This window comes from Zootoca vivipara, chromosome 1 (genome assembly GCF_963506605.1).
Source record: "Zootoca vivipara chromosome 1, rZooViv1.1, whole genome shotgun sequence".
Taxonomy (NCBI): Eukaryota; Metazoa; Chordata; class Lepidosauria; order Squamata; family Lacertidae; genus Zootoca; species Zootoca vivipara.
This window is the reverse complement of record NC_083276.1, coordinates 113795362-113820077: the sequence shown is the minus strand read 5'-3', so window position 1 is coordinate 113820077 and position 24716 is coordinate 113795362. Positions and strand designations below refer to the sequence as shown.

Here is a 24716-nt window from a genome sequence, read left to right as displayed (position 1 = left end):
CAGGGGCTATTACTTAAAAATACTCTAGACAGTAATCTATAGGATTTTTCAAGATAGCACATAGGGACTTTCATTGCAAGCTGCTATGGTAAATCAAAGGGGTGCAAGTCATTGAAAGTCTGATTACATTAAGTGGGTATTATGCTAAGTCTCTTTCTAGGTTACTGACATTTTGAAGAACATTCTAGAAGAGATTATGTGGGAAGATTGAAGCCTTCAGCTTTATGGGATGTGACAACTGTAGCAGTCATCCAAGCCAAAAATGAACAAACAAACCAACAATTGATACAACCTGTGAAATTTACTCTGTTGGAGGGTGGGGGGAAGCCAACCAACCAAAAGTCAACTGTTAGCTGTGGTTTTAGGCCAACAAACTGCTTCTTTTTTGCCTCATCATGAATGAAGTTGAACACCCTCAGTAATTCTTACATGAATACTATCCTGCACCACTGCTTTATATCAGTGAACTTCTTTAGTGAATTAAGGATTTGCACTGGTTTAGTTCTAGAACTAATAGTTCTGCTAATGTAAGAAAAAGACAGATTGGGTTGTTTCCAAAGATGTACCTCCACCGACAGGAGGAGGTGGTCGTTGTTTTCAGAATGTGGAGGTTTCTGTCAGCAGAACAGGGAAGGAAACATCAGTTTTCACCAAATTGCCTTCCCCTCTACACCCTCCATGCCACCTCCCACAGAGCACATTTGTGGAGCAGAGGGATGGGAGCTGTGAGAGCAAGAGGGGTTTGGCGAAAATCACTTTTCCTCACCGTTTGGCTGATGGAAGCCTCTAAAGGATTTGTCGAACACCTTTAGATACACCTCATTTTAATATAAAAGAATGATATCCACATTCTTCCCAAAGGCATCTCATGCATTGTGAAAACGGGATGCTAGACTAGATGGGCCATTAGCCTGATCTAGTAGGCTCATTTTACATTCTCACCCTGCCATTAATCTATACGGTGAATTGGTTAGGATTCCTGTTCCCCTACCCTGGTTGAGTTCATACCTGTATATGAAACTTCCTCCTCTGTATGAAGAGAAACAGACATTTCTTCCGAATACCCCCAGTGCTCTTCCACAACTGTTATTAAAGACACAGTATTGAACTTTAGCATTTCTTATGGGAAAAACTATTTGAGTCAGACAACGGGAATTTTGATAAGATTGATCAAGCAGTTGCAAAACAAATGTTAACTTTTAAGACAAGCCTTCTAGGTTTAAATAAAATAAATAAATTGGGGGAGGGGAGTGCCCAAAGCAATATCCTCTCAAATGTATTTGGAGCAGAAAAAAGAATTTCCTTAATAACTTAGGGTTGGATATGAGAATTAATAGGCAGGTTGTTAGCACATTAACCACTTGTACTTTAATTTAGTTTACTTCAAAGCTTGTATACCTTTTTCTGGAGGGGCTGCTTTCCTTTTGGGGACAGCAATAGATATTTTTTCTTCTGAGACAACTGTCTTTGGAACTTCTGGCACTTGAAAGATAGGAAATGTAAGAAAACCACGTTGTGAATTTAAAACCCTCTCTCTGAAGTGCTGCTGTTGGTGGTCTTGTAAGAGGATTATAGACAAAGAAAACTTCATAGACATTTGATATCTCAAGATTTTCTAATACAGGAGACCAACATGACAACATAATATTAAGCAGACATACATTTAGCAAAAACTTGTCAACACACTTAGATAATTAACTGGCCTGCTTTTGGTTTATGGAATTTGCTCTTTTTCAAGAACAGAAATAGTTATTTCTTATCCAAAGGCATCATAATGTAAAATATTCACTGCAGATTTTTAAACAGAAATAATATTTATGAAACCATTTTCTTTCTTTCTTTCTTTAAAAAAAGGTCCAAAAGAGTGTACACGGCAGAAAACTTTCAAGAAGGACATTAAGATTCAGGACAGCTTTTAACAGTGACAGAGAAATGTCTCACAAAACAAGAATGCCATAGGAGATCTAAAGCACATGGCAGTTTTACCCACATAAAAACAATATTGCAAAAGACCTTACACACTACACAGTCAATACAATGAACTGCTGCAGATCAGCAAAGGCCAGCTGCTCGAAGTTGTGGAGGCAAAGTGCCTACAGGAATTCATTAACACCAGCGTTTCAAGTGTCTCAAGTGTCTCTGTTTTGAGACAGAGCAGAACATTTCTGTGAAATTTAGTCAAGTTTACTTTTTCCTTATCAGAAGCAGCTGGTTCACAACTCCAGCGGGTGCCTGTTTCTGATCTATTCAAAAGCCCTCTTGCAGAGTCAGAGAAGCAGGTGTACCTTTAGCAGGTGGTGCCGCTGCTTTCTTGGGAACCGGAACGGGGACTTTCTCCTCCGGCACGGCTTTCTTTGGCACAGCTGGGACTTTAAAGATATTATATATTTTCAGGTGACTTAAATCACGTACATGTGACAAATATAATCAGGTAACAAAATGATTCAAGGTACAGAGATCTTGACATTGTACATAAAACAAGGAAAGGAAACGCAGACTATTTAACATAATGAGACCACTAGGGCAAAATATGGGATGCAAAGAGTTACCTTTGGCATGCCTAAAGAAACAGACATGCTAAAAGAAAAGGTTTATGTCAACTATTTTTGTTTGAACAATAAATTCTTTCTCCCCCTGCTATATTGCTCTCCCATGCTATATCTCAAATAGCCTTTGAAAGTTCATTAGGTTTCAAAAGTGGCTTGCTGTGCATCATGGAGGGAGATAGTTGAGGACTGAGTCCCCTGTGTTTCTTGCGTTTGCTGTGCAGTTCTTTAGTTCCCAAGGAATCTTAAGATACATATATAAATTCCACAGAATTTAAAACTCTATATACCTCTTTTTGGTGGAGCCTCCTCCTTCTTAGTGACTGTTACTTTTTCTTCAGTGACAACCTTTTTCTTGTGTACTTCGGTCACTTAAAAACAACAAACAAAGGTAGGAATATTCCATGTGGTTCCATCTCAGAATGGCAGGAATATATTTTGAATACAATCCAGTTCCATTTAAAAATACTGATTCATTATTTACCATACATAAAACATGAATGAGACAGTAAAAGAGACTGAGGAACTGACAACATTACTGAAAGAAGATTGAAAGAGGTGACAGTCCCTCAAGAGATCAATGTGCATAAAACCCAGATAATTCTTATGTGAAATGGAGCAACAAAATATATACATGACGCTATCTAGACAAAACACATTACTGACATGATTTTGTGTGTGTTACCTTTTGGTGTTGGCGGTTCTTTTGCTTTAGGTGGTGCCCGTTCCTCAGGAGGAGCTTTCTTGGCCACTTAAAAAAAGGGGGAAAAGGTTTTTTTCCTTTTTCTTTAAGTTTGTTTGAATATACTGAATATATATTGTTTGTTTTGAACTGTTGGCTTTTTCTCTCTTGTTTTGTTTTGTAATATTCAAATGTTTAAATAAAGCTTTTTTAAAGTAATTTTTTTTTACATAATTTTATAACGTTGGAGTGATTTTAACATCAATAGGAAAGCACATTAAGGACTTACAATACATACATTTCACAGAGTAAATGCACAGCTAGATCGCTTAGAGGCAAGCAATTCCTCACACTTAATGCAAAAGAGATTAACATCAACTCAAATAGTTTAGATGACAGACGACAAAAAAGAAAAAGCATTTTGCCTAGGGTTGCCATATTTCAAAAAGTAAAAACCAGGGCACCCCGAAAGTTGTTGAGCTTTTTTAGACAAACCCCAAAGTTGTTGAGCCTTTGAAATCCCGGTAATGTCCGAGAAAATCTGGACGTATGCCAACCCTAATTTTGCTTAAGTGAAAAAAGCAGTCTATATGTATACCTCTAGCTGGGGGGGCTTCCACTTTCTTGGGAACAGCAACTGGTACTTTCTTTTCTGGTTCAGGTTTCTTCCGAACCTCAGGCACTTCAGGAAGAATATTTAAGTATCAGTTATGTTCGTTGTGCATGTTATTCAAACAGTATGGAAAAATAAGGAAATGAATCCATATTTCAGTGAAAAATTCAGTTGAAATGTTCAGATGCTAATTCTGTTTTATATACACACACAGAAAAACACACACACACACACACACACACACAGATATACTCATCTCTGCAGAGCAGAATAAAAAGATACACAAGGTGTTATATGAAAGCAAAATGGCCCATCCATTGCTGGCAATTAGAGTTATTTCAATTGAGAAAGGCACAGGAATTTGCAAACAGGTCCTTGCCAGTCAAAAAAGATAGTTCGTAATACTTTGAGCACTACAACAACAACAGCAAAATACAAGCACAAATACAATAGTAACAAGCATGGGTCAGACAGCTGTTAAACATCTATATTGAAGAGTTGATACTTTAATACCAAAGAGTTGCCGGTATACCTTTAACTGGTGGGACTTCTTCATGCACTGTCTCCTCTGCGTAGTAGGCCTCTTCTGTTAATGTAAAGATATTCAGAAGGTATAGTTGAACAGTTGACATGCACATGTTGATACAATTAACAAAAAAAGAAAGCCACAACTCTTACAAACACTCAGTGATAGGATCACATATATTTACTTTCATGTTACTCCTAGTACATGTGCAGGTCGGTTTACTCCAGGGACAGATATTGCTGGGCTACAACTCCTGTAATTCCTAACCATTGGCTATGCTAGCTGGGGTTGTTGGGAGTCCAACAAGCTCTGGAGGGCCATAGGTTCCCCATCCCTACTTTCCTCTCAACTGAGGCCATACTCTCTCTCCTGATCATTTCATAGGAAAAAAAAAGTGAGTTCTAGGAGTAGATTACTTCCCAGTTCCTATTGAAGTCAATGTAAACATCCACAGGGACTTCAGCAAGAGATGACATATCTCAACTTCCTTGAAAAAAAAATCACACCCATGAAAGGGCCTGTCTCAATGGTTTGTGCAATAAATGGGGGGCAGCCGTATGAAATGGGGTATTAGATCACATCCTTTAATTCCATAGCTCTTGGAGCAATGGCTTTAGGTAAGTTAGATTTCATGTACTTCTGTTTTGTTTAGCGCTAGGTGGCTAATATGAAGGTGGCTAATATTTGGAATTATTTTATAATGAAAAGCAAGTAATAAATCGTATGAATTAAAGAATAAATAAATAAATAAATAAATATTATCTCCTTCAAATATGTAGTTCTTTTTCTGTCTGTTTCTGGTGGTTCCAGCTTTCTTGAGAGAGTGATGAGGCTCTGAAAGTTGAGCCACCCTAAATAATCTGTGTTATCTGTGTTGATGCAGGAATCTCTTTTTCTTACACAAATTGGCTTGCAGTGCTCTGCCTATATTTGTACATTTGAGAACAGGACACTTGGGTTTATTTCTGTATTTTCATGTGAAAATAAGAATGATGGAAAAAATAAGAAAAGAAAAAGTGTATGTACTCTTAAATCTACTCTTTTAAACCTTTGTTTGGGTTCTGAACAAAGTAAATCATATCATAAGCAGCAAATGATTGGCTTAATTTCAAAAGGGCATTAAATAATTACGTTCAATTCAACCCAAAGGATATAATGGCAGATATTATACTATAGCAAGATTTGCTGCTGGCTGTTGAATTGAGGCATACCTGTTACTTCAGAAATCTCCTCCTCTCTCTCATAAGAGATCTCCTCTCTCTCATAAGAAATTTCCTCCTCCCTTTCATAAGAAATCTCCTCCTCTCTTTCATAAATTTCTGCTTCTTCCACTTCTTCCTCCTCCTCCACCTCTTCAGGCCATTCTTCCACTGTTAATATTTTAAAGATGGGTTATTTTTTAAATTTTGCTGTGGGGTTAGATGTCCTATAAACACCCTTGCCAGGTGACTGTAATTACTACAAACAGGCATATACAAAGGACATGAACTGATTTGCATACACAGAAACACACAATCATAGCAACTGCAATTCTAGGGTTCTTTGATCTTTTCCCATTGCAACAGGTACATAAGAGAATTAATAGCAAAGTATCTACATCAAAGTTAGCTACTGCAAGGGTCTAGATAACTTGCTAAGGTCTCCTGATCTATGGAATCCTGCATTGTGCCATGTGATGACTATCAGGGGACAGATTCTTACAAGAAAAATCAGGTGGAGTTTTATGTAGGGAAACCCATGTCACACTACAGGTGTCCTATGGGTCTTACACTGTGTACCCTTGCCCCTAAATCATGACATCTTTCCGCAGAGTATGGAAGGTTGAAAGGATAATAGGTTAGATCCAAAGGTGATCTTCATTTAGAAGAAAACCTTTTCCAAGCATAGTTGAACTCCTTCTGACTTAGTGGAAGAATGTTGAATGACAAAATCTACCCCAGTTCCATAGGAGCTCCTTCACTTGTACAAGGTGTTCTGTAAGACTTTGTGCAATATTTACTTCTGTCACCATTATATAGGTATGTCTGATTAGAATGGGGGGCTCAGCCATGAATCTCACTGGGTGACTAGACCAATCACTATCTCCCAGCTTAACTCATCTCACTAGGTTGTTGCAAAAGCAAAATGAAAGGGGGGGGGCATGAGATTCTTGGAAGAAGAGTGGGATAAAATGTAGTGGATAAATAATAAATGCTATTGAAAATCTGGGTAATCATGGAATTGGATCTGAGAAAAGACATTTCCTCTGAGGATCTAGCCTGGGTTTCAGATGTTATACGAATGTCCAGAGACACACAAACACAAAACTGTAATGGCAGATGTTAACAGGGAAGAGCAGTGAAGAGCGGCGACAACAAAAAGCATCTGAAAACAGTTAAATTCCTCACAATTCTAATTATTTGCAAATATACCTTCAGGTGGTGGAGCTTCCATTCTTTTAGAAATGGCAACAGATACTTTTTCTTCTGAAACAAATATTTTCTCTTCTAGAACAGCTCTCTTAGACACCTCAGGCACTTTAAAAGACATTAAACGCATTGAGTTTTAATGGGGATATTCAGATTCCTGACTCATAACCGAGGATGTTTGTCTGAACACTTGGTACAACTAACAACTGCAAAATGGACAAGTAAACTACATAGTGACAAGGAAACTACATACTGTTCTTTACTATGCAACATACAAAGTAAAGCTAATACAGAACTGCAGAACAAACATAAGCAAATCCTCGCCTCATGACAGGGATGGGGAAGCTTTTTCAGCGTGAGGGCTGCCTTCTCTTTGGGGCAACCTTCCGGGGGACACATATCAGTGGTGCACAGGCCCAGGGGCAAATATGGAGAGAGGAACTAATGCAAATTTGACAGTAGGTCAGTTTGTACACATACTCAGCAAACCCCGCTTTATTATCCACCCATCTAAGCATCCACCCCAGCAAGGCAAAAATGCCCAAGGAGGTAAAGGTAAAGGACCCCTGGACAGTTAAGTCCAGTCAAAGGCGACTATGGGGTTGCGGCATTCATCTCCCTTTTCAGGCCGAGGGAGCAGGCATTTGTCCACAGACAGCTATTCCGGGCCATGTGGCCAGCCTGACTAAACTGCTTCTGGCGCAACGGAAACCAGAGTGCACGGAAACGCCGTTTACCTTCCCGCCGTGGCGGTACCTATTTATCTCCTTCCACTGGCGTGCTTTCAAACTGCTAGGCTGGCAGGAGCTGGGACAAAGCAACAAGAGCTCACCCTGTCGTGGGGAGTCGAACCGCCAACCTTCTGATCGGCAAGCCCAAGAGGCTCCGTGGTTTAGACCACAGCGCCACCCGCGTCCTTTTACTCCAAGAGGATACCAAGCATGGCCGATAAGGTATGTGACCTTGAGGGTATGTGGTTTGAAGACCAGATGGAGAAGCCCACAGGGCTGTATTTGGCCCCCAGATCTAAGGTTCCCCATTCCTGTCCTATGAGAATATGTTGAACAGTTGCGAGCAATGTGACACGGTACAAAACATAGAATGATGGTCAGCATACGAAAGAAAGGTAAAAGCTCTTTTAGATAATAAGACCATTGGCCACTTAAATGCATACCTCTGGCTGGGGGAGCTTCCACTTTTTTGGGAACAGCAACAGGTAATTTTTCTTCAGGGACGACTTTCTTAGGTACCTCAGGCACTTTAAAGAGACCATTTAGTTTTAGAATTTTTTTTTTGAAGTGACAAGAATGATAATAAAAGTACAGGCTTCAGCTATAAAGAAGAGGTGGCAACTAAAAAGATACAGAGGACATTTAAATAATGGTGCCAATGTAAAAGTCTCTCTGTTTTGTTCTGTTTGTTTGTTTTGAAGGATAGCATACCTTTAGCTGGAGGAGCTTCTTCCCTTTTGCGTAGCCGGGGCACTTTTTCTTCAGGAACCGCTTTCTCGGGAACTTTTAATAATGTTAAAATAAGAACGTGTAAGAATATGTAGGGACTAAGAGATCATGATGGCTATTATCACCAACTATACACAAACATATGCTGCATAGGACTCAAATATGAAATGAACATACATAAGATTAAGAGGAACATGCAAAGAGAGAAACAAAAGAGTCTTAAGATTCAGTTTTATACATTTTTCAAATATATAAGATTTGAGTCTTATACCTTTGGGTGGGGGAGGGGCTTTCTTTGGAACAGGAACCTTTTCTTCTACTTTCTTAGGTACCTCAGGCACTTTGAAAAAAAATTAGATTTATGAATATTGGGATCAAATATTGATAACTATTTATAAAGTGAGGAGCAGGGTCCTATATCAAGTCGTGAGATCACTTACAATTGAACTGGGCACTTTACTGAATTTAGATGTGTTACGATAACATTGCACACTGTCCGTTTAGTGTAATGGTGTTTTAACAGAAGAACATTTGTTAATGAAGATGCTGTTTAGCAACGAACAAATATAGGAAGACAACAATTATGACATGAAAACAATCACTGCTGAGGGACCTCAGATCTTTTCATGACTCGTCATTTGAAGCAACAAATGAAAAGAGCTACTTATGAGCGGTGGCATCCTACCTTTAGCAGGTGGTTCCACTTTTTTAGGAACGGGAACAGGTGCTTTTTCTTCTGGGACTGGCTTTTTAGGTACTTCGGGCACTTTAAAGATATCAAAAGCAGATTCTTAGAATCACCCGGACACATAACAACTGATCGATGTGACATCTCACATTTAGTGATTACATTTCACAACAAGGAAGAGATGGTATTTTGAAAGGAATGCTCTAACCCAGAAGAACCTCCATTTAAGATTCCTTGTGGGCAGCAGCCCAAACACCCACATATTCAACACATTAGCTTTGGTAACCAAACACAGAAAGACGGTGGATTTGTAAAACTCATTCTGAACAGTGATTCCATATGGGGGACAAAGCACAGGGGACATTGGTCCTTTGGATGGCTTTCGTTTCAAGAAAAGTACCTTTAGCTGGGGGTGCCACTTCTTTCTTGGGAACAGCAGCAGGCTTTCTTTCTTCTGGCGTAGGTTTCTTAGGCACCTCTGGCACTTGATCATTAAAAAAAGAGAGAGGTTTTAGAACTTGGAACTCCTGTTTGAGGCCCGACATCCAAGATTGCACAGAAATATATGGAGAGAAGCAGAAGCGAGATGAATGGCAAATAAAGGCATCAGGCTAAATCTGTTAATAGGCAAGGGTAATCTGTCATGAAAAAAGCTGCACTGGGCATACATCTCATTTTGATCCACATAATTGTGTGCCTGTATTAGTACCTTCTATATGTGGCATGCAAATCTAACAGTTATCGTACCATGCAGAAGATATTACGTTAACAAAACGAAATTTGGCAAATGTGCTGGGGCTGGAAAACACTGCTGGCTTTTATGCCTCGCTGGTTGCAAGGGCATGCGTGCAGACAATGTCCTCTCAGCCTGCGAGGCACACCCTCTGGGAGAGGCCATTGATTGGCCAATTTGAGATGCAGCAGCAGGCAGGAACATAAGCCAGATGCCCAGACGACCAGGGGACGTTTCCCCAATGGCTGCCTGGCCATGCGCGCTCTGTTCTCACTGCCCAGGGATAGCGGCTGAGTACAAGGGACCACAACAGGCGCCCACCCAGGAAGGGTTAAGTGTTCATTACATAACAAAGCAAAATTTAGCAAAGAATATTTGCCCGTCACTAAAGTACATGTATATTATACACACTTTGCTTGCAGAAAAAGACCACAAAGCCACCTAAGTAACACATGGATGGACACATTTTGGAGTATGGAGAGAAGAGTTCAGATAAGCAAGATGGCAGGATCAGCTCTGACAATGGATGTACCTTTAGCTGGCGGAGCCTCTACTTTCGGAGGAGGAGCAGGTTTTTTCTTTTCTGGGACTGGTTTCTTTGGCACCTCAGGCACTTTAAAGACACACAGGTATAAAAGGTTTAGGGAAGTGCTACAGGCCTACTGTTGTTCATAGCAGTGAAGAAAATGTTTGATATGCCAGCGTGGATTTAAAACCATGTATCTATTTAACAAAGACAGTTATGGCTATTGAAGATTAAACCTGCGTATAATGTTTAATATGTAGGATCTTAGTTGAAAAGATGTCTTTCTGATGCAGTAGCACAGCCACATTTTTGGCTGTGTGTTTATCAATCATCTAGAAGATACGCAGGCAAGAGACTTGTCTGACATATTGTTATCATTGCACATATATTATTCACCTTTAGCTGGCGGGGCCTCCACTTTCTTGGGAACTTTTTCTTCTGCTCTCTTCCTCACTTCAGGAACTTTAAAGATATTAATTTTGGGTTAATCAGATGATAGTGGTCATCAGAGCCACCCTCACATTATATATTTAAAAACTTAAGGGCTTTTGTGATACATGTAAACATACATAAGCACCCAAATCTGATCAACAAGGATATAAAATAACTGCAGATATCAAGTTCTTAATGGATAAGAGTTTAAATCAGGGTTTCCCAAAACTTGGGTCTCCAGCTGTTTTTCGACTACAACTCCCATCACCCCTAGCTAGCAGGACCAGTGGTCATGGATGATGGGACTTGTAGTGCAAAAACAGCTGGAGACCCTGGTTTATATAAACTCACATACTAAAATAGTAGTAGTAGTAGTAATAATAATAATAATATTAATAATAATATAATCTACCTTTGGGAGGTGGAACTTCAGGTGCTTCCACATAGAACCTTTCCTCATCGTACTCATCTGGTTCTTTAAAGAGAATTATGAGATTAAAAAATTGCATTCACCCTCCATTTTAGATAATACTGAAATGCTATTGAGATGATGGACGAATGTGTGGAAGGAAAAATTGCTCCTGCTTTCCATGCCTCTAAGTGTCCACCTGATCTTTCACGTGGAGCTTAGGCTCTTTCCACACAGTGCTTGCCAAGCTGGGAGCAACAATTCCGGGCATGATCTTAACTCAACATATGTATTGGTCATCTGAATAGCGATAAAGACATGCCCAAACCCAGGGAAGTATCAACGACAGTGTACAATGACAGCTACACATTTCAACAGTTAAGAGTTTAGATGAACTCGCATAGTACAAAACAAGATAAAACTGATTTGGAAAAAGAGCAAATCTACCTTCAGTTGGATATTCCACATAGAAGCCGTCCTCTTCATACTCTTCTGGTTCTTTAAAGAGAATGGTAAGATGTAAAAACAGTACTTTCACTGTGTTTTAGATAATACTGGATCGGTACATAAAATGACAACTAAGAAATGCAACAGCAAATAGACTTCGTCTATTCCTCCAATCCTAAGCAATCCTTGCACTCCCATGTGCCCACAAAACTCAGTATAGGGAAAAGATCTTCACTTGTAACTCTACCATCAAGTAAAAAAGAATGTAAGAATTCTAAGTACGGAGAATTCCATAAATGCAGAGAGGTCCCACATCCATAAGATAGCATTGTATCAGGACAAATTTAAAAGGCACCATTTTCACACGAGACAAGACAGCAAGGAGAAAAAAGAAGAGATGAAAGATATTTGTAGTTACCTGAACCGTATGTGTATTCTTCTTCTCTGTGATATGAAACAGACACCTTTTCTTCTGAAATGGTCCATTGTTGTTCTGTTGGTACTTTAAAAAGCAAGAATTCACTTTAGTCTTTTTTTTTAAATTAAAGATTTGGTAGACAATGAATCTATCCTTATGGAAGTCGTATAACACCACATACTACATTTGGTGAACTCAGCACCACAGCTCAAAATTACACCATTAGGGTGGATGTGTCACAGCAATAAAGGGAAACAAAAATCATAAACAGGTAACAATTGAGATCATAAAGCATAAAAAGCATTTTCAAGCATTCCAAACCATTTTTGTGTGCAAACGTAATGAAGAGAACATACAAAAGCCCTGTTTCCAAAGAAAAACAGACACAAGAAGACCAAGAGAGTGGACACATACTTTTGTGAGTATACAGGAGAAGTTGTATTAAATTGTAACATATAGTGTAAATTAGATGACTATAGAAGATATTACAGAAAGAAACCAAAAAGCAAGAATTCTGCGCCCATATAGACTCGGTGCCTAGGTGTTGTGGAAACCCCACAGGATTTAAGAGAACCCTGTTCCCCCACATTCATTTAAAGCACACACACCCTATAGTGATGAGAACTACCATTTCTTCCTCTAATGGCAAACAAAATGGCAAGAACGACAGGACTGGAGTCAAAACAGATGACTTTAAGGAGCCTTAAGGAGAAACAAAAGAGGCCCTAGCATGCTTGGGAGTTGGTGTGTCTTGGAGTGTCGTGATATGGGAAGTAGAAAAACAGAATTCTGGTAAGGGTATGGGGATCTGGGAATTTCTCAAGGCATGGTCGCTGTTCCTGCATAGAGAAAGAGATTCCCATGTGTGACTGTGAAGTGGGAACAACACAATGGGGTAATAAAAACCAGCAGTCACTGCAGGTCAGCACAGAGTTAACATGTGGGCATGAGCGTGTGGGCTTGCATGCATACATTATGGAAATATTCGGATCAGGGATTACATATAAACACTGAAAAAATAAAAAATGTGTTTTGTACCTTTTCTCTCTACCACTTCTTCATGGACCACCTTTCTTGCAGGTTTTGGTGGTGGAGCTTCTGGAGCTTAAAGGATATAAATAGTTAGTCCCAAGCCTTGTCTGTCATCATCTAGGCTAACATTACATGAAAATGTAACATCACACTGCATATGCGCTTGCATTTTTGCGTCACTCGTGGGATACAATTTACAAAAGACCAAATTAATACATAGCAAAGGGTTGTATCCAAATAAGTCATTCTGTTCATGCAAGGACTTCAATCCGCACAGTAGAAGTCCCCTTGTCTCCTCATGCTCTAAGTCCCTCCCCCAAATCTGCTACAGGGGGTTGGGGAAAACCCCAGAACTCTTAGCTATAACCTCTTGTTTTTAATGGACAACTCATCTCCATTTGCTCCCCCCCCCACTACTTCCTTCCCTCTGCTAGTAGCTGGGCACCTGGTTTGCAAGCAGGAGGTCCAAGGTGAAGTCTCCAATTAAAAGGGACAGGGTGCAGATAACACGAAAAGCATCTGCCATTGAGACCAGTGCCAGTAAGAGAAACAGTACAGTACACTGCATCAGATGAACAAAACAGGCTGACCTGTTAAGGCAGTTTCATGGATATGAAATTGATGCAAATGTATTAATAGCACTCTCTACTGCTAAGCACATGCAATTTCCATCATCTTCAGTAATACCTCTGGCCCGTTTGAGATGTTCTTCCTCCATCACTTTAGCCTTTCTTTCCACCTCTTCGGTTACAGGTTTCCGAGTAACTACGGGGAATTTAAATAAGTTCACATTAGCTGGAAATTGGTTCATTTTACACAGTAGTTATCTTAAGAATATAATGGGGAATAGGCACTTTTTAAAAAGGAAAGGAAAGGAAATGGGACTGTGAGAATCTGAATAGGACTTGCTGCAGTGGGAAATGTTTTGATACTAAAATTCCAAAGGCCATACCTTTTTCTACCACAACTTTCTTCTCTACTTTCTTGGCTGAAATCTCTGGTGGTTTCCGTGTAGGTGGTTCTGGCTTTCCTGGGACCTGGACAACTGTAACATACATTACATTTATATTAGGGAACATTACCTTACACCCGCTTCATGTCACAAACATCTAGGATTGAATAAGTGAAAAAGCAGAAGAGTGCCAGGAGTGTTAACAGTGTGTATTCTTGGCCCAAATGTAACTCAACACTGGCCACCATTTGCTTAAGCAGTGCTACATTGTTCCATATGCAGAATAATATGCTTTATCTTGTTATACAATCCGTAAGGCAAGATATAGGCAGATTTAAACTGGATGAACATCCGTTTGAAATATTTTCTGCTGTTGGATTATGCCGAAATGGCAAAACTGACTGGAAAGCTCAGGAATCAAGATGACTAAAACTTTAATAAAGAATGAGAAAAAATAGAAATTTACTTGAGAGACCACTGTAAGCAGATGAAAATTTCATGAGGATTGCAATAACACTTGTAATGTTGAAAATATTATGGACAAAATGGAGAGACATAAAATTTGAAATTATTGAAAATGAAATAATATGCAGCTGAAAAGGTTGATAATAGGGCCCATGAAGGGGAAGGTGGGAAGATTCGGAAAAAATACCTAAATATGGATATGTATTTTGTATTGTTATAATTCTACACTTGTAAAATCAAATAAAAATATTTTTTTAAAAAAATAAATGAAATATTTTCTGCAAGTATATTGCTGCAAAAAAGCAAAAAAAGGAACAGCAGCTTTTCCAACCACATTTGAGCTCTCTTCCCCCTCCAAAGAATAGTGAAATTGGAAATTAACCATATAGTGCAGTGGTGGGGAAGCTGTGACCCTCCAGATATCATCCTTGCCAAATGGCTATGCTGACTGGGGCTGATAGGATACGGAGACACATCAACATCTGGAGAACCACAGATTCCTCAACTGTGATATAAGCAGAAAGGCAGCAAACAAACATAAACACAGAGAAAACAGTTACAGGTAGGTAGCTGTGTTGGTCTGCCATAGTCGAAGAAGTGTCCATGCACACAAAAGCTCATACCAATAACAAACTTAGTTGGTCTCTAAGGTGTGACTGGAATGAATTTTTTAAATTTTGTTTCGACAGAGAAAACAGTAAGGAGAAAGTTTAAAAAATGAAACATACCTTCTTTGCGGTGAATTTGCTTTTCCTCATAAGTTACTTGTCTTTCTCCATATGCCCACTCCTCTTCTCCTTCATCGTATCCTTCTTCTCGTTCATAATATTCATGCTCCTCTCCATAATCCTCTTCCCACTCTTCATATTCTTCTTTGTGAACCTCATATACTTCTTCCTTCTTCTCATAAAATGCTTCTTTCTTCTTAGCTACAGTGGTTACTTTGACTTCCTGAGGTTTCTTTGCAGGAGCTAATAATAATAATAATAATAATAATAATAATAATAATAATAATAATAATACAAAGCTCAATAAGGTTGACATGCGTATTTGCAGTTTTTCAGAATAATCATTCCATACATGCGTTACTGTGCTTTGAAATTGTACAAATGAAGTTTTTCGTCGTGTAGTTTCAATGCCATGTCATTCTCAAAGCAACAGCAGCATGGTTGTCCTAAAGCAGATGGATTTATTAGAGCTTATGAATGGATAGATGAATTAAATGAAAGCTTTCTGCTCAATGCAAAAGTTTGAAATTCCTGGGTGAAATCTAGGGATAGATGAATCTGTCAATATCTGTTTCTCTCAGCTTCTCGTATTTCCCAATCTTACATTCAGTTCTCTACCTTTATGCAGCAATTATTGTTTTTTTTAATTCCTCATGAAAATCCACCACCATTTTTGCATTCAGTTTTGACTAATGTGCATATTTCTGCAAGTAATTTCCCCTAACATAATGAAGTGTTTTGACTATTTTATGCATTTTTATGCACACTTCCCCCTAATATACAAATTTTTGGTTGGAGAACTACATTACAAAATTTGAAGAAGTGTGTATTTCAAAGGAGAGCTGTATTCCAGTTTGGCTATTGGTTCAAAAAGTGTGAAATAGTTAATTTGTCATTAAAATGGAAACAAAATTGAATGTCTCCTCCATCCCTATGAAATACAATTCTGCATAGAAGTGTCCACTGATATAAGAGAAGGAAGGAGAGGTGTTTTTTTTTTTTTTGCTGAACCCTTTCCTTCACTTTCTGCTGCACCCCCTTGTGTCCCCAGAAAATCAGTTCAAAAGGTTTCGCTCTAGAACAGTGTGGAAGGTGGCAAAGGGGGCTAAAAGGAGAAAATAAAAACTGATGATAAAGCTGTCTCCTAATCTATTGTGCTAGTACACACCTCCACTAGATCAAAAGCTATTCTGCTTTAATTCTACTCACTGTCTTTTCAAAGTCCTTTTAATAAACTATCAGTATTTCAGTGGGTATTCTAGTCAACTGATAGTTAAATATCCTGGCTCATCTGCAGCAAGCTCCTGAAGTAAATGCTGAAGAAAGAGTTCAAATTAGTATTATCTGGAGAATCCTGTAAGGGATGACCTTTGCATGAATAATGATGTTAGGATGACTGAAGGGAAAATGAAGAATGACAGCGCCGCATTTTAAATGGCCAAAGCAATAAAAGAGGGGGAGTGGATGCCATTCTCCCCGTAAAAGATTATTTTCTTAGTATGTGCATTTCAGTATTTGATTCTTTACCTTCTGCTGGAATAATTTCCTGTACTTTTGGGGCTGGGACTAAGGCCGAAGGTGGGGGTTCTGGTTCCTTTACCACTTCTGAAACATTTACAGATATGTCTGATAAGCAGCTTGATTGAGCACCATGAGCTAGCCCTTGGATTTAATTTCATCTGGTCTCGTTAACATCAGTCAGATGAAACTGGACTGAGATGTTCGCTTTGTATTGTTAAGATGCACGGCATTCTCGTTAACATTTAAAGACAAATGGAAGAGAAATAAATCTCGGGAACAAATATTGCTAATTAAGTCTTCTGTCAAATTCAGCAGCGACAATCCAACTGAGGCTGCAATCACACACACACACACACACACAACCTAATAATAGCCTCCTGAATCAGGCCAATGGCCCATCTAATCCAGCATCCTGTTCTCACAGTGGCCAACCAGATGTCTATGGGAAACCAGGGAGCAGAATATGAGCACAAGAGCAATTCTCCTCTCATGTGGCTCCTAGCAACTGGTATTTGGAAGCATTGCTTCCTCCAACTATGATACAAGTGGAGTCCAGATGTCATGGCTAGTAGCCACTGGCAACCTTCCCCTCCATTAATTTGCCTAATCCTCTTTTAAAGCCACCCACAGCTAGGGAGAATTCAATGTCATTCTAGGGCAGGGGTTCCCAAACTAAGGCCCGGGGACCGGATGCGGCCCAATCACCTTCTAAATCCAGTCCAGGAATCAGCATGTTTTTACATGAGTAGAATGTGTCCTTTTATTTAAAATGCATCTCTGGGTTATTTGTGGGACATAGAAATTCGTTCATAAAGGTAAAGGGACCCCTGACCATTAGGTCCAGTCATGACCGACTCTGGAGTTGCACGCTCATCTCGCATTATTGGCTGAGGGAGCCGGTGTATAGCTTCCTGGTCATGTGGCCAGAGCAGCACATGGAAACGCCGTTTACCTTCCCGCTGTAGCGGTTCCTATTTATCTACTTGCATTTTGATGTGCTTTCGAACTGCTAGGTTGGCAGGAGCTGGGACCAAGCAACGGGAGCTCACCCCGTCACAGGGATAGGAACCGCCGACCTTCTGATCAGCAAGCCCTAGGCTCTGTGGTTTAACCACAGCGCCACCTGGGTCCCTTAGAAATTCGTTCATACTTTTTTCAAAATATAGTCCGGCCCCCCACAAGGTCTGAGGGACAGTGGACCGGCCCACAGCTGAAAAAGTTTGCTGACCCCTGTTCTAGGGCAACTGTTCCATCAGGGGAAACATTTTGACTTGCCAGACAGAATGACCCCCCCTCCCCACTGTGTGCTGCTGTGAGGGTTGTCTTGATTTCCCCTTCCCCCCCAAACCAGTTTCATGGGGAAGGGGGGGTACACAGGGAGAGGGGAAGCCCTATTGTGCAAGTGGAAGTCCCAGTGCAGGTCTTCCACTGACAGGACTCATTAGTGGAATCCTGCCTTTACAATGCAGTCTTAACCAGGTCCACTCCAATATAAGCCCTATTGAATTCTTACTCCCAGGTAAGTGAGGGCCGATTGTAGATCAGGCATCCCCAAACTGCAGCCCTCCAGATGTTTTGGCCTACAACTCCCATGATCCCTAGCTAACAGGACCAGTGGTCAGGGATGATGGGAATTGTAGTCCAAAACATCTGGAGGGCCGAAGTTTGGGGGTGCCTGTTGTAGATTGTAAGTCCCACTGGCTGAACAGACATCTGAGTGGACATGCACACAGCTGCTCTGTGACATAAGCTGGAGATGAGTCTTAATAACCAAATAGTACTGGATCCCATTGCATGAACTACACATGCTACACACGCTTGCAGATATAGAAGATGCTCCTGAACTTATGCTCTATGTGCATTTGTAGTAACATGTGAAAACTCGTAAAGTTTTTAGAATAAGAGGAACATGGTTCCCCCCCCCCTTCCTTTGCTGTGAGTATGCCTTACACTGGCTAATATATGTTCCTTATAAATCAATTTTATAATATTTGAATCAACTTCTAGATTGATAGTACCTTTAGGAGGGGCAACTTCTTCTGGAGCTTTTGGAACCACCTTTTTGGTGACTTTCTGCACGGCTGTCTTTTTAACGACTAAAACAAGTACAAAACAAATAACGCCATTAGCCACCCAAAACGAACCCAGTAGCAAGTGAACGTGCATGTAAAGATCCGCAATTCTGAGCATGTATGCAACAGAACTGTAATACCTTTTTCCTTTTTCTTCTCTTCTGGCATCAGAAGGAAGAGAGGAAGAGCAGGGGTTTCTGATAAACGCAAGGGAAAATTCAATCAATGAGCATTCATATGGCACACAAGTTCTAACCACCTGCTCTCCCACCCTTAGCAGCAGAATCTTTTATATATAAGGCTTACCTTCAGCTGGAACTTCAACAGGAACCGCAACTCTAGCATCTGGGATATCTGGAGAACCAAATGTGCAAGGAAAGGGCCCATCAAATTAATCTGGTTGCATCCCGTATACAAATAAGAAACTCATTCTCCAAGTGTGGATCCTTATGCAGCCTAAGTGGCACCAAACACACACACACACACACACACACACACACACACACACACACACACACACAAGATACCCAAAGCTTTGGAAATCTCTTAAGGCAGGTATGGGGAAACTTTGGCCTTCCTGATGTTGCTGAACAACAGCTCCCATCAACCCTGGCCACTGGCCATGCTTGTTGAGCAACCTCTGGAGGGCCAAAGGTTCCCATCTGTCATGAAGTTTGCACAAGTGCAAAAACTAATTTCCAAAGTAGGGAAACCAAGCACAGCACAACAAGGAATGAAAAGGGGCCACAACATGCTAGCTGACTTTTCTGGAGGGGGGAAGAAATTAAAAACCAGGAGGAAAAGAATAGTGTGTCCTGGAATGGAATGGAATAGACTATCCTGGTTCAGTTAGAAGACGACTCTTAAGTCATTTGCCCTTATGAAAAAGCCATTCTAAATATACCATTTGGCTTAGATCCAGATGTTGCACCCACTGACAGGAGCATCCTGCTAGTGGGAGCGGAACTCCGGCGGAAGGAAAGGAGATGACTCTTGCCTTCCCTCTGCAGTCCCTTGCACCCTCTGAAAATCTGTTCCAGGGGGTTAGGGGGCCTTCAAAAATGGCAGAAAGGATGAGGTATTTTCAGGAGAGAAGGGTGGCTTTCATTTGCAAGCAACTATTTTTGGCTCCAACCTTTGAATTGTCCTATTTGGAACACACAAGAACAAATAGCCTATGCTCACTGAAACTAACTACCATATAGTATTAAGGCTGCAGGCTTTTGTGCATGTGCCAGGGGATTTTCAGCCCCACCCCACCCCCATCTAGAAACATCCAGAGGCCATTGCTGAAAATCTGAGGAGGCTCCACAGTGGCATCCAACCCAGAGGGGTAGGGGCGAAGGGGAAATGTACAGGCAGAGATCCTCATCATGTGTGAGCACATGTCTGGTGTTTCAAATACAAAAATAAAATTTGATACAAATGCATCCATGCTTTTTTCCCCTTTACCTGGAGGCTTCACTTCCAGTTTAATTTCTGCAAGAGAAGAAAGTAGATTTGCATTTGAAATTATTTCCACTTCACGGACATCATTTCCACCCTTCCATCTTACGTCCTGTGGTTTTTTGGTTTTTTTTAAGTTGAAGAAAGCATTTACTAACCTTTAGTAGTCAGATAAAGTTCAGCAGTGCTTCTTGCTTCACCTCTTGGCTCAAGACGAGCAATTACAGAATACACCCCTGAAATCACAAAGGCAATTTGTTACGTGACATCATTTTTGCCAGCAACCCGGGGGGGGGGGGCGGACAGCAAGGGAAGGAAGCAAATAGCGTAACATTACCTTCATCATCTGAAGTAACGTTGTGGATAGTCATATAATGGCAACGGCCTTCATTTCTGAAACTGTACTTTTGACTCTCCCTGAGTTCAACTTTGCCTTTATACCATGTGACGACTGCATCATCAAAGGATACTTCGCACTCAAAGGTTGCAGATTGGTATTCGCTCACCACTATGTTCTGAATGGTCTTTGTAAACTGGATGGGTTCAGCTGTTTTGGAAACAATTTTTTTAAAAAAATGTAACAATTATTCCTTTACACAATTTTTTTCTCCATCCTTACATGAAGCTTTGAATGCTACATGACTCCGCCAAAAAACAAAGAAAGTTATACAAAGAACTGAGCATTCAGCATTCCATGACAGCGAGTTCGTATACTGGAAGTAGATCTGAAACTTAAGATAGTTGGCACTGTCAGCAATAAGCCGTCCCGGGGGCCAGGGGCTAAACTGGCCCCACAGGCCAAATGTGCGATTGCTCTCACAAACGTGAAGAACAACGCACACAAGTCAGTAAATAAGGCTAAACTGCTTTATTTACATATAAACTGGGAGCTCAACATTATGGCTCCCTCTCTCTGGCATCGCAGCCAGTAAAGAGAACAGACAAAGGATAAAACAGTCCCACTTAGGAACAACAGGAAGACAACCATCCTGTCTACGTCACACCCACTCTGTGGGAACAAAACACATACAGTCATATGATGCACAACAGTCCTATGACTGCAGACGGGGAATGAATCTCCCAACAGGCACAGCACTGTGCTGTGTCAGAATCAAGAGAAGCCAGGTAACAATGGAAAGGGCTGCGATCATAGTAAAAACCACAGCATAAAAGTGCCAAATGATGAAATGGGGTAGCAAAATCCCTCCCATTGTAAAGTCAAGCTATAAGAATGTTCAAAGAGAAATAAGCTGAGATAAGAATGAGTATAATGACAGCATGACTGATATCTTGGGCAGTGCGGGAAGAAGTATAACAGAATTTTCTCCCACCAGAGGATTTCCCAGTATTGTCTTTTCTGTCTTATTTGTCAAGATTTTCCCAAACTTGCTGATTCTTACATAAAGATGTGCATAAACATACCTTCAATTGTTAGGTCAGCAGTTGTTTCCAGATGGTCAAACCTGCAGGTATAGCGCCCCTGGTCTTCTGTTCGCACATCCTTGATAATGAGTCTGTGCATCTTCTCTGAAACTTCAGCTGAATATCTACCTCCTATTTTAAGAGCCTTTCCATTTCTGAACCACTGGGATTTTGCATTTGGAACAGAAAATTGACAGGCGAAAGAGCATGTAAAGCCTTCTTTGAGTGAAGTGTCACGCAGATGCCGTTCAATTGCTGGTTCTGTTAGCAAGTTCAAGTACATATTTTAGAAAATGCCAAGTAAAAACCAAAGCTTAAGTTTGTGTTAAACAGAAATTTTTGAACTTACCAATCACAGTAAGCTTAGCGCTGGCAATATGTGGTCCACAGACCACTCTGTAATTTCCTTGATCTCCAAGTTGACAATTCCTGATTTTAAGTATGTGTCGGTCACCTTCAATTCTTATTTCATACTTGTTGTTAGAGTCCAGTTTTTCCGTGCCTTTGTACCAGGAAAGTTTGATTTCTGGATAATTAATTTTAATCTCACACTCAAACACGGCATCTTCATCTGTTATTACAGTCAGATCTTCAATATCTCTGATCAGAGTGACGGGCTGAAAAACATTTTTCATATATTTGACTGTTTCAGAGCACAGCCTGTGCTATGTATTAGCTACAGTTGTCAACACACATAATTAAATTACGTAATATATGGCAACAACTACCTCTGTCTGTGTAAGTCTTTGCTGAATAAATGATACCAGTTCATCAAACTCTTGTTCTTCCCTTCTAGATCTCTCCGTTACTTCAATCTCCTGTTGGAACAAAAACCATGGTTTAAAATGGAAGAAAACCTTCATGCTTTTAGCTATTCCCTTTTGCCAAAACTTTATGAATATGAAGCAGTTCTGTATATTCATTGCAGATCTAACTTCCCTTACAATGCAGGACAGCTCAACTCCAATCCTTCTGAAATGCTTAAGGTTACCCAAAAATAATCCAGTAAAAACTATCAAAAGCACATCTTTTCTTCTCTACTGTCCCTAAGCAATGCCTCTTAGTTTATACAACTCATTTGATGAGGTATGATTGACATCTTTTGGAGAGCAACACTGAGTAGGGTTGGCTGTGAAGATGTCGTGAATAAACTATCCCCAAATGTGAACCTTCGTGACATCAGAAGCAACAGCTAAGTTCCAAAACAGAATATAAATCTCTGTAATTGGTTAACTGTATATCTGGAATATTGAACACACTTATTTAAGCAATAAATAAATGGGGTCACGAAGAGTCGGACACGACTAAACGACTAAACAACGACAACAACAACAACATTTAAGCAATAATAATACATACAACACATTTCAAAAAATTACTTTGAAGCAAATGTACAGTATATGCTGGTATTTACCAGTCTATGAGTTTCTTCTTCCTGGCTTTGTTTCAGCAGCTCAAAAGCTTGGAGGAGACCTCGGAAATCGGTAATTCCATACATACGTGCATATTTTTCATATTCTTTAGGATCTACATTTTTCAGAAGTTCCATTATATCAATGGCCTTTTCTTCCTCATCTTCCTTCCTTTTAGTTGGGGTCCTATAGAAATAGCAGATTTTTTGGTGTTGTTCATAAAATAGGCTCTCTGTGTTGGATGGTTCAATGTTATGAATTGCTAAATTGCTCAAGCTATTTTTGGTCATCTGCATATTATCCCTTGCTTTTTCCTGTAAGACTAATTGCAGCTGTTAACAGTTGTCAACAGGTTTACCATACCCATTGAGTCAATCACCCATCTCCTACTACCCTTCTGAGAAAAACCCCACTCCAGCCTCCCACTATATATTAGGGTCTGATTAGTTCTGTTTCAGTGTATCTGAAGAAGTGTGCGTGCACACGAAAGCTTATACCCAGAACAAACTTAGTTGGTCTCTAAGGTGTTTTGACCGTGTCAGACCACCACGGCTACCTACCTGAATCTAGAATCCTTTTTTAACCCAGCCAACCTTACCTCTGTGTGCACAATGCATAGGTTTGCACTTAGTTAACTTTTCAGATAATTTACATTCCTTTATGTAACATGCCATGGAGAATCATAAATTACATCTTGACAAGTTTCTCTTAATGATTTTTCTGACCAGGAAACAGAACTTTTCATTCACGCCCTTAAAACAGCATGTCTGATATATCCCTGTGGGTCTGCTGTCATGTTGTGGGATATCTCATTCATATACAATTGGATATGGATTGAATTATGCTCAGAGTAGACTCTCTGAAATCAGTGGGACTTGTTAGTCATGACTCAGTGGGTCTACTGTAAGCATGATTCAGCACAACCTAAGCCATAATGTTTATTTTTCTAAAAGTGATGGCGGTTGTCCTCAGCATTAGAGACTGGATCAAATTGTGGTTTCAGACTTTAATTAATACAACATTCTGTTAGTCCCTAGTGCTGAGAATACTGCATGACATCTACTACATGTTTACCAGACTGAAGTTTGAGTGTCATGATCAGGTATAGACTTCAAGAGGCATGTTTAGTCAGAAATAAGTCCTGCTGAGTCCAGTGCAACACGGCTACTATTAAGAGTGTTTAAGGTTGCAGCCTGAGTTATATTTGTGGTTCAGATGCTGCCTCACCTTCGGATTAAAACTTAGAGCAATTCCAGTACTTACTTCTTTAGTTTTGCTCTAAGATCCCCCTCTATCACTTCTTGTTTCTTCTCCTCAACCTGTAGGTTGACGTTGCTGTCAATTTCACCGTGTTGATTGAAAGCCACACATCTGTAATGCCCAGAGTCAGTTTTTGTTGTATCCTTTATTTCCAGCTTGGCTTCATCTCCTCTTTGCTGAATGCTAATGCGACCTCCTTGGTTGAGTTGCCTCCATTTCCCCTTCATCCATTTAACATTGGGGATGGGGTCACCACCGACTTTGGCAATAAATGTTGCAACGCTCTCTGATGAAGAAGAAAAGAAACAAAATGTAGTAAAGAAAATATCTGTCACTGGCCGGGGGGAAACAACAGTCAACATATGCCAAATTCAAGTATTATGAAAGACGACTATTTTTTTTTGGAAGCTTGGCTTACTTTCGATGACAGTGATGCTTTGAGGCTCCGAGACAAAGTAAAGCTTGCCATCAGTTGGTGCTTTCTTAGCTGCTGGGGCCGCTGCTGCTTTTTCTGAAAA

At 40.1% G+C, this 24716-nt stretch overlaps 1 protein-coding gene across 50 annotated transcripts in view; it reads right to left on the bottom strand.

Moving 5' to 3' along the window:
- TTN (titin) overlaps positions 1-24716 on the bottom strand; it is a 307843-nt gene that overhangs the window by 162296 nt on the left and 120831 nt on the right. For 48 of the 50 annotated variants that reach the window (XM_035133990.2, XM_035134229.2, XM_035134116.2 and 45 more), the window contains 36 exons: positions 24617-24709; positions 24202-24484; positions 22941-23124; positions 22255-22344; positions 21876-22143; positions 21527-21787; positions 20442-20651; positions 20263-20340; positions 20111-20137; positions 18965-19012; positions 18799-18855; positions 18605-18682; positions 16593-16670; positions 15066-15308; positions 13873-13965; positions 13608-13685; positions 12927-12992; positions 11889-11972; positions 11471-11521; positions 11027-11089; positions 10579-10644; positions 10189-10269; positions 9324-9407; positions 8921-9001; positions 8507-8575; positions 8218-8289; positions 7950-8033; positions 6779-6883; positions 5579-5737; positions 4374-4427; positions 3827-3910; positions 3232-3297; positions 2837-2917; positions 2286-2369; positions 1399-1482; positions 1009-1083 (listed from right to left, as the gene is read on the bottom strand). In XM_035133990.2, coding sequence (XP_034989881.2) covers positions 1009-1083; positions 1399-1482; positions 2286-2369; positions 2837-2917; positions 3232-3297; positions 3827-3910; positions 4374-4427; positions 5579-5737; positions 6779-6883; positions 7950-8033; positions 8218-8289; positions 8507-8575; positions 8921-9001; positions 9324-9407; positions 10189-10269; positions 10579-10644; positions 11027-11089; positions 11471-11521; positions 11889-11972; positions 12927-12992; positions 13608-13685; positions 13873-13965; positions 15066-15308; positions 16593-16670; positions 18605-18682; positions 18799-18855; positions 18965-19012; positions 20111-20137; positions 20263-20340; positions 20442-20651; positions 21527-21787; positions 21876-22143; positions 22255-22344; positions 22941-23124; positions 24202-24484; positions 24617-24709 — 3762 coding nt within the window. The remainder of the gene's footprint in view (positions 1-1008; positions 1084-1398; positions 1483-2285; positions 2370-2836; positions 2918-3231; positions 3298-3826; positions 3911-4373; positions 4428-5578; positions 5738-6778; positions 6884-7949; positions 8034-8217; positions 8290-8506; positions 8576-8920; positions 9002-9323; positions 9408-10188; positions 10270-10578; positions 10645-11026; positions 11090-11470; positions 11522-11888; positions 11973-12926; positions 12993-13607; positions 13686-13872; positions 13966-15065; positions 15309-16592; positions 16671-18604; positions 18683-18798; positions 18856-18964; positions 19013-20110; positions 20138-20262; positions 20341-20441; positions 20652-21526; positions 21788-21875; positions 22144-22254; positions 22345-22940; positions 23125-24201; positions 24485-24616; positions 24710-24716) is intronic. The other 2 variants (XM_035134125.2, XM_035134033.2) reach the window with 2 other exon arrangements.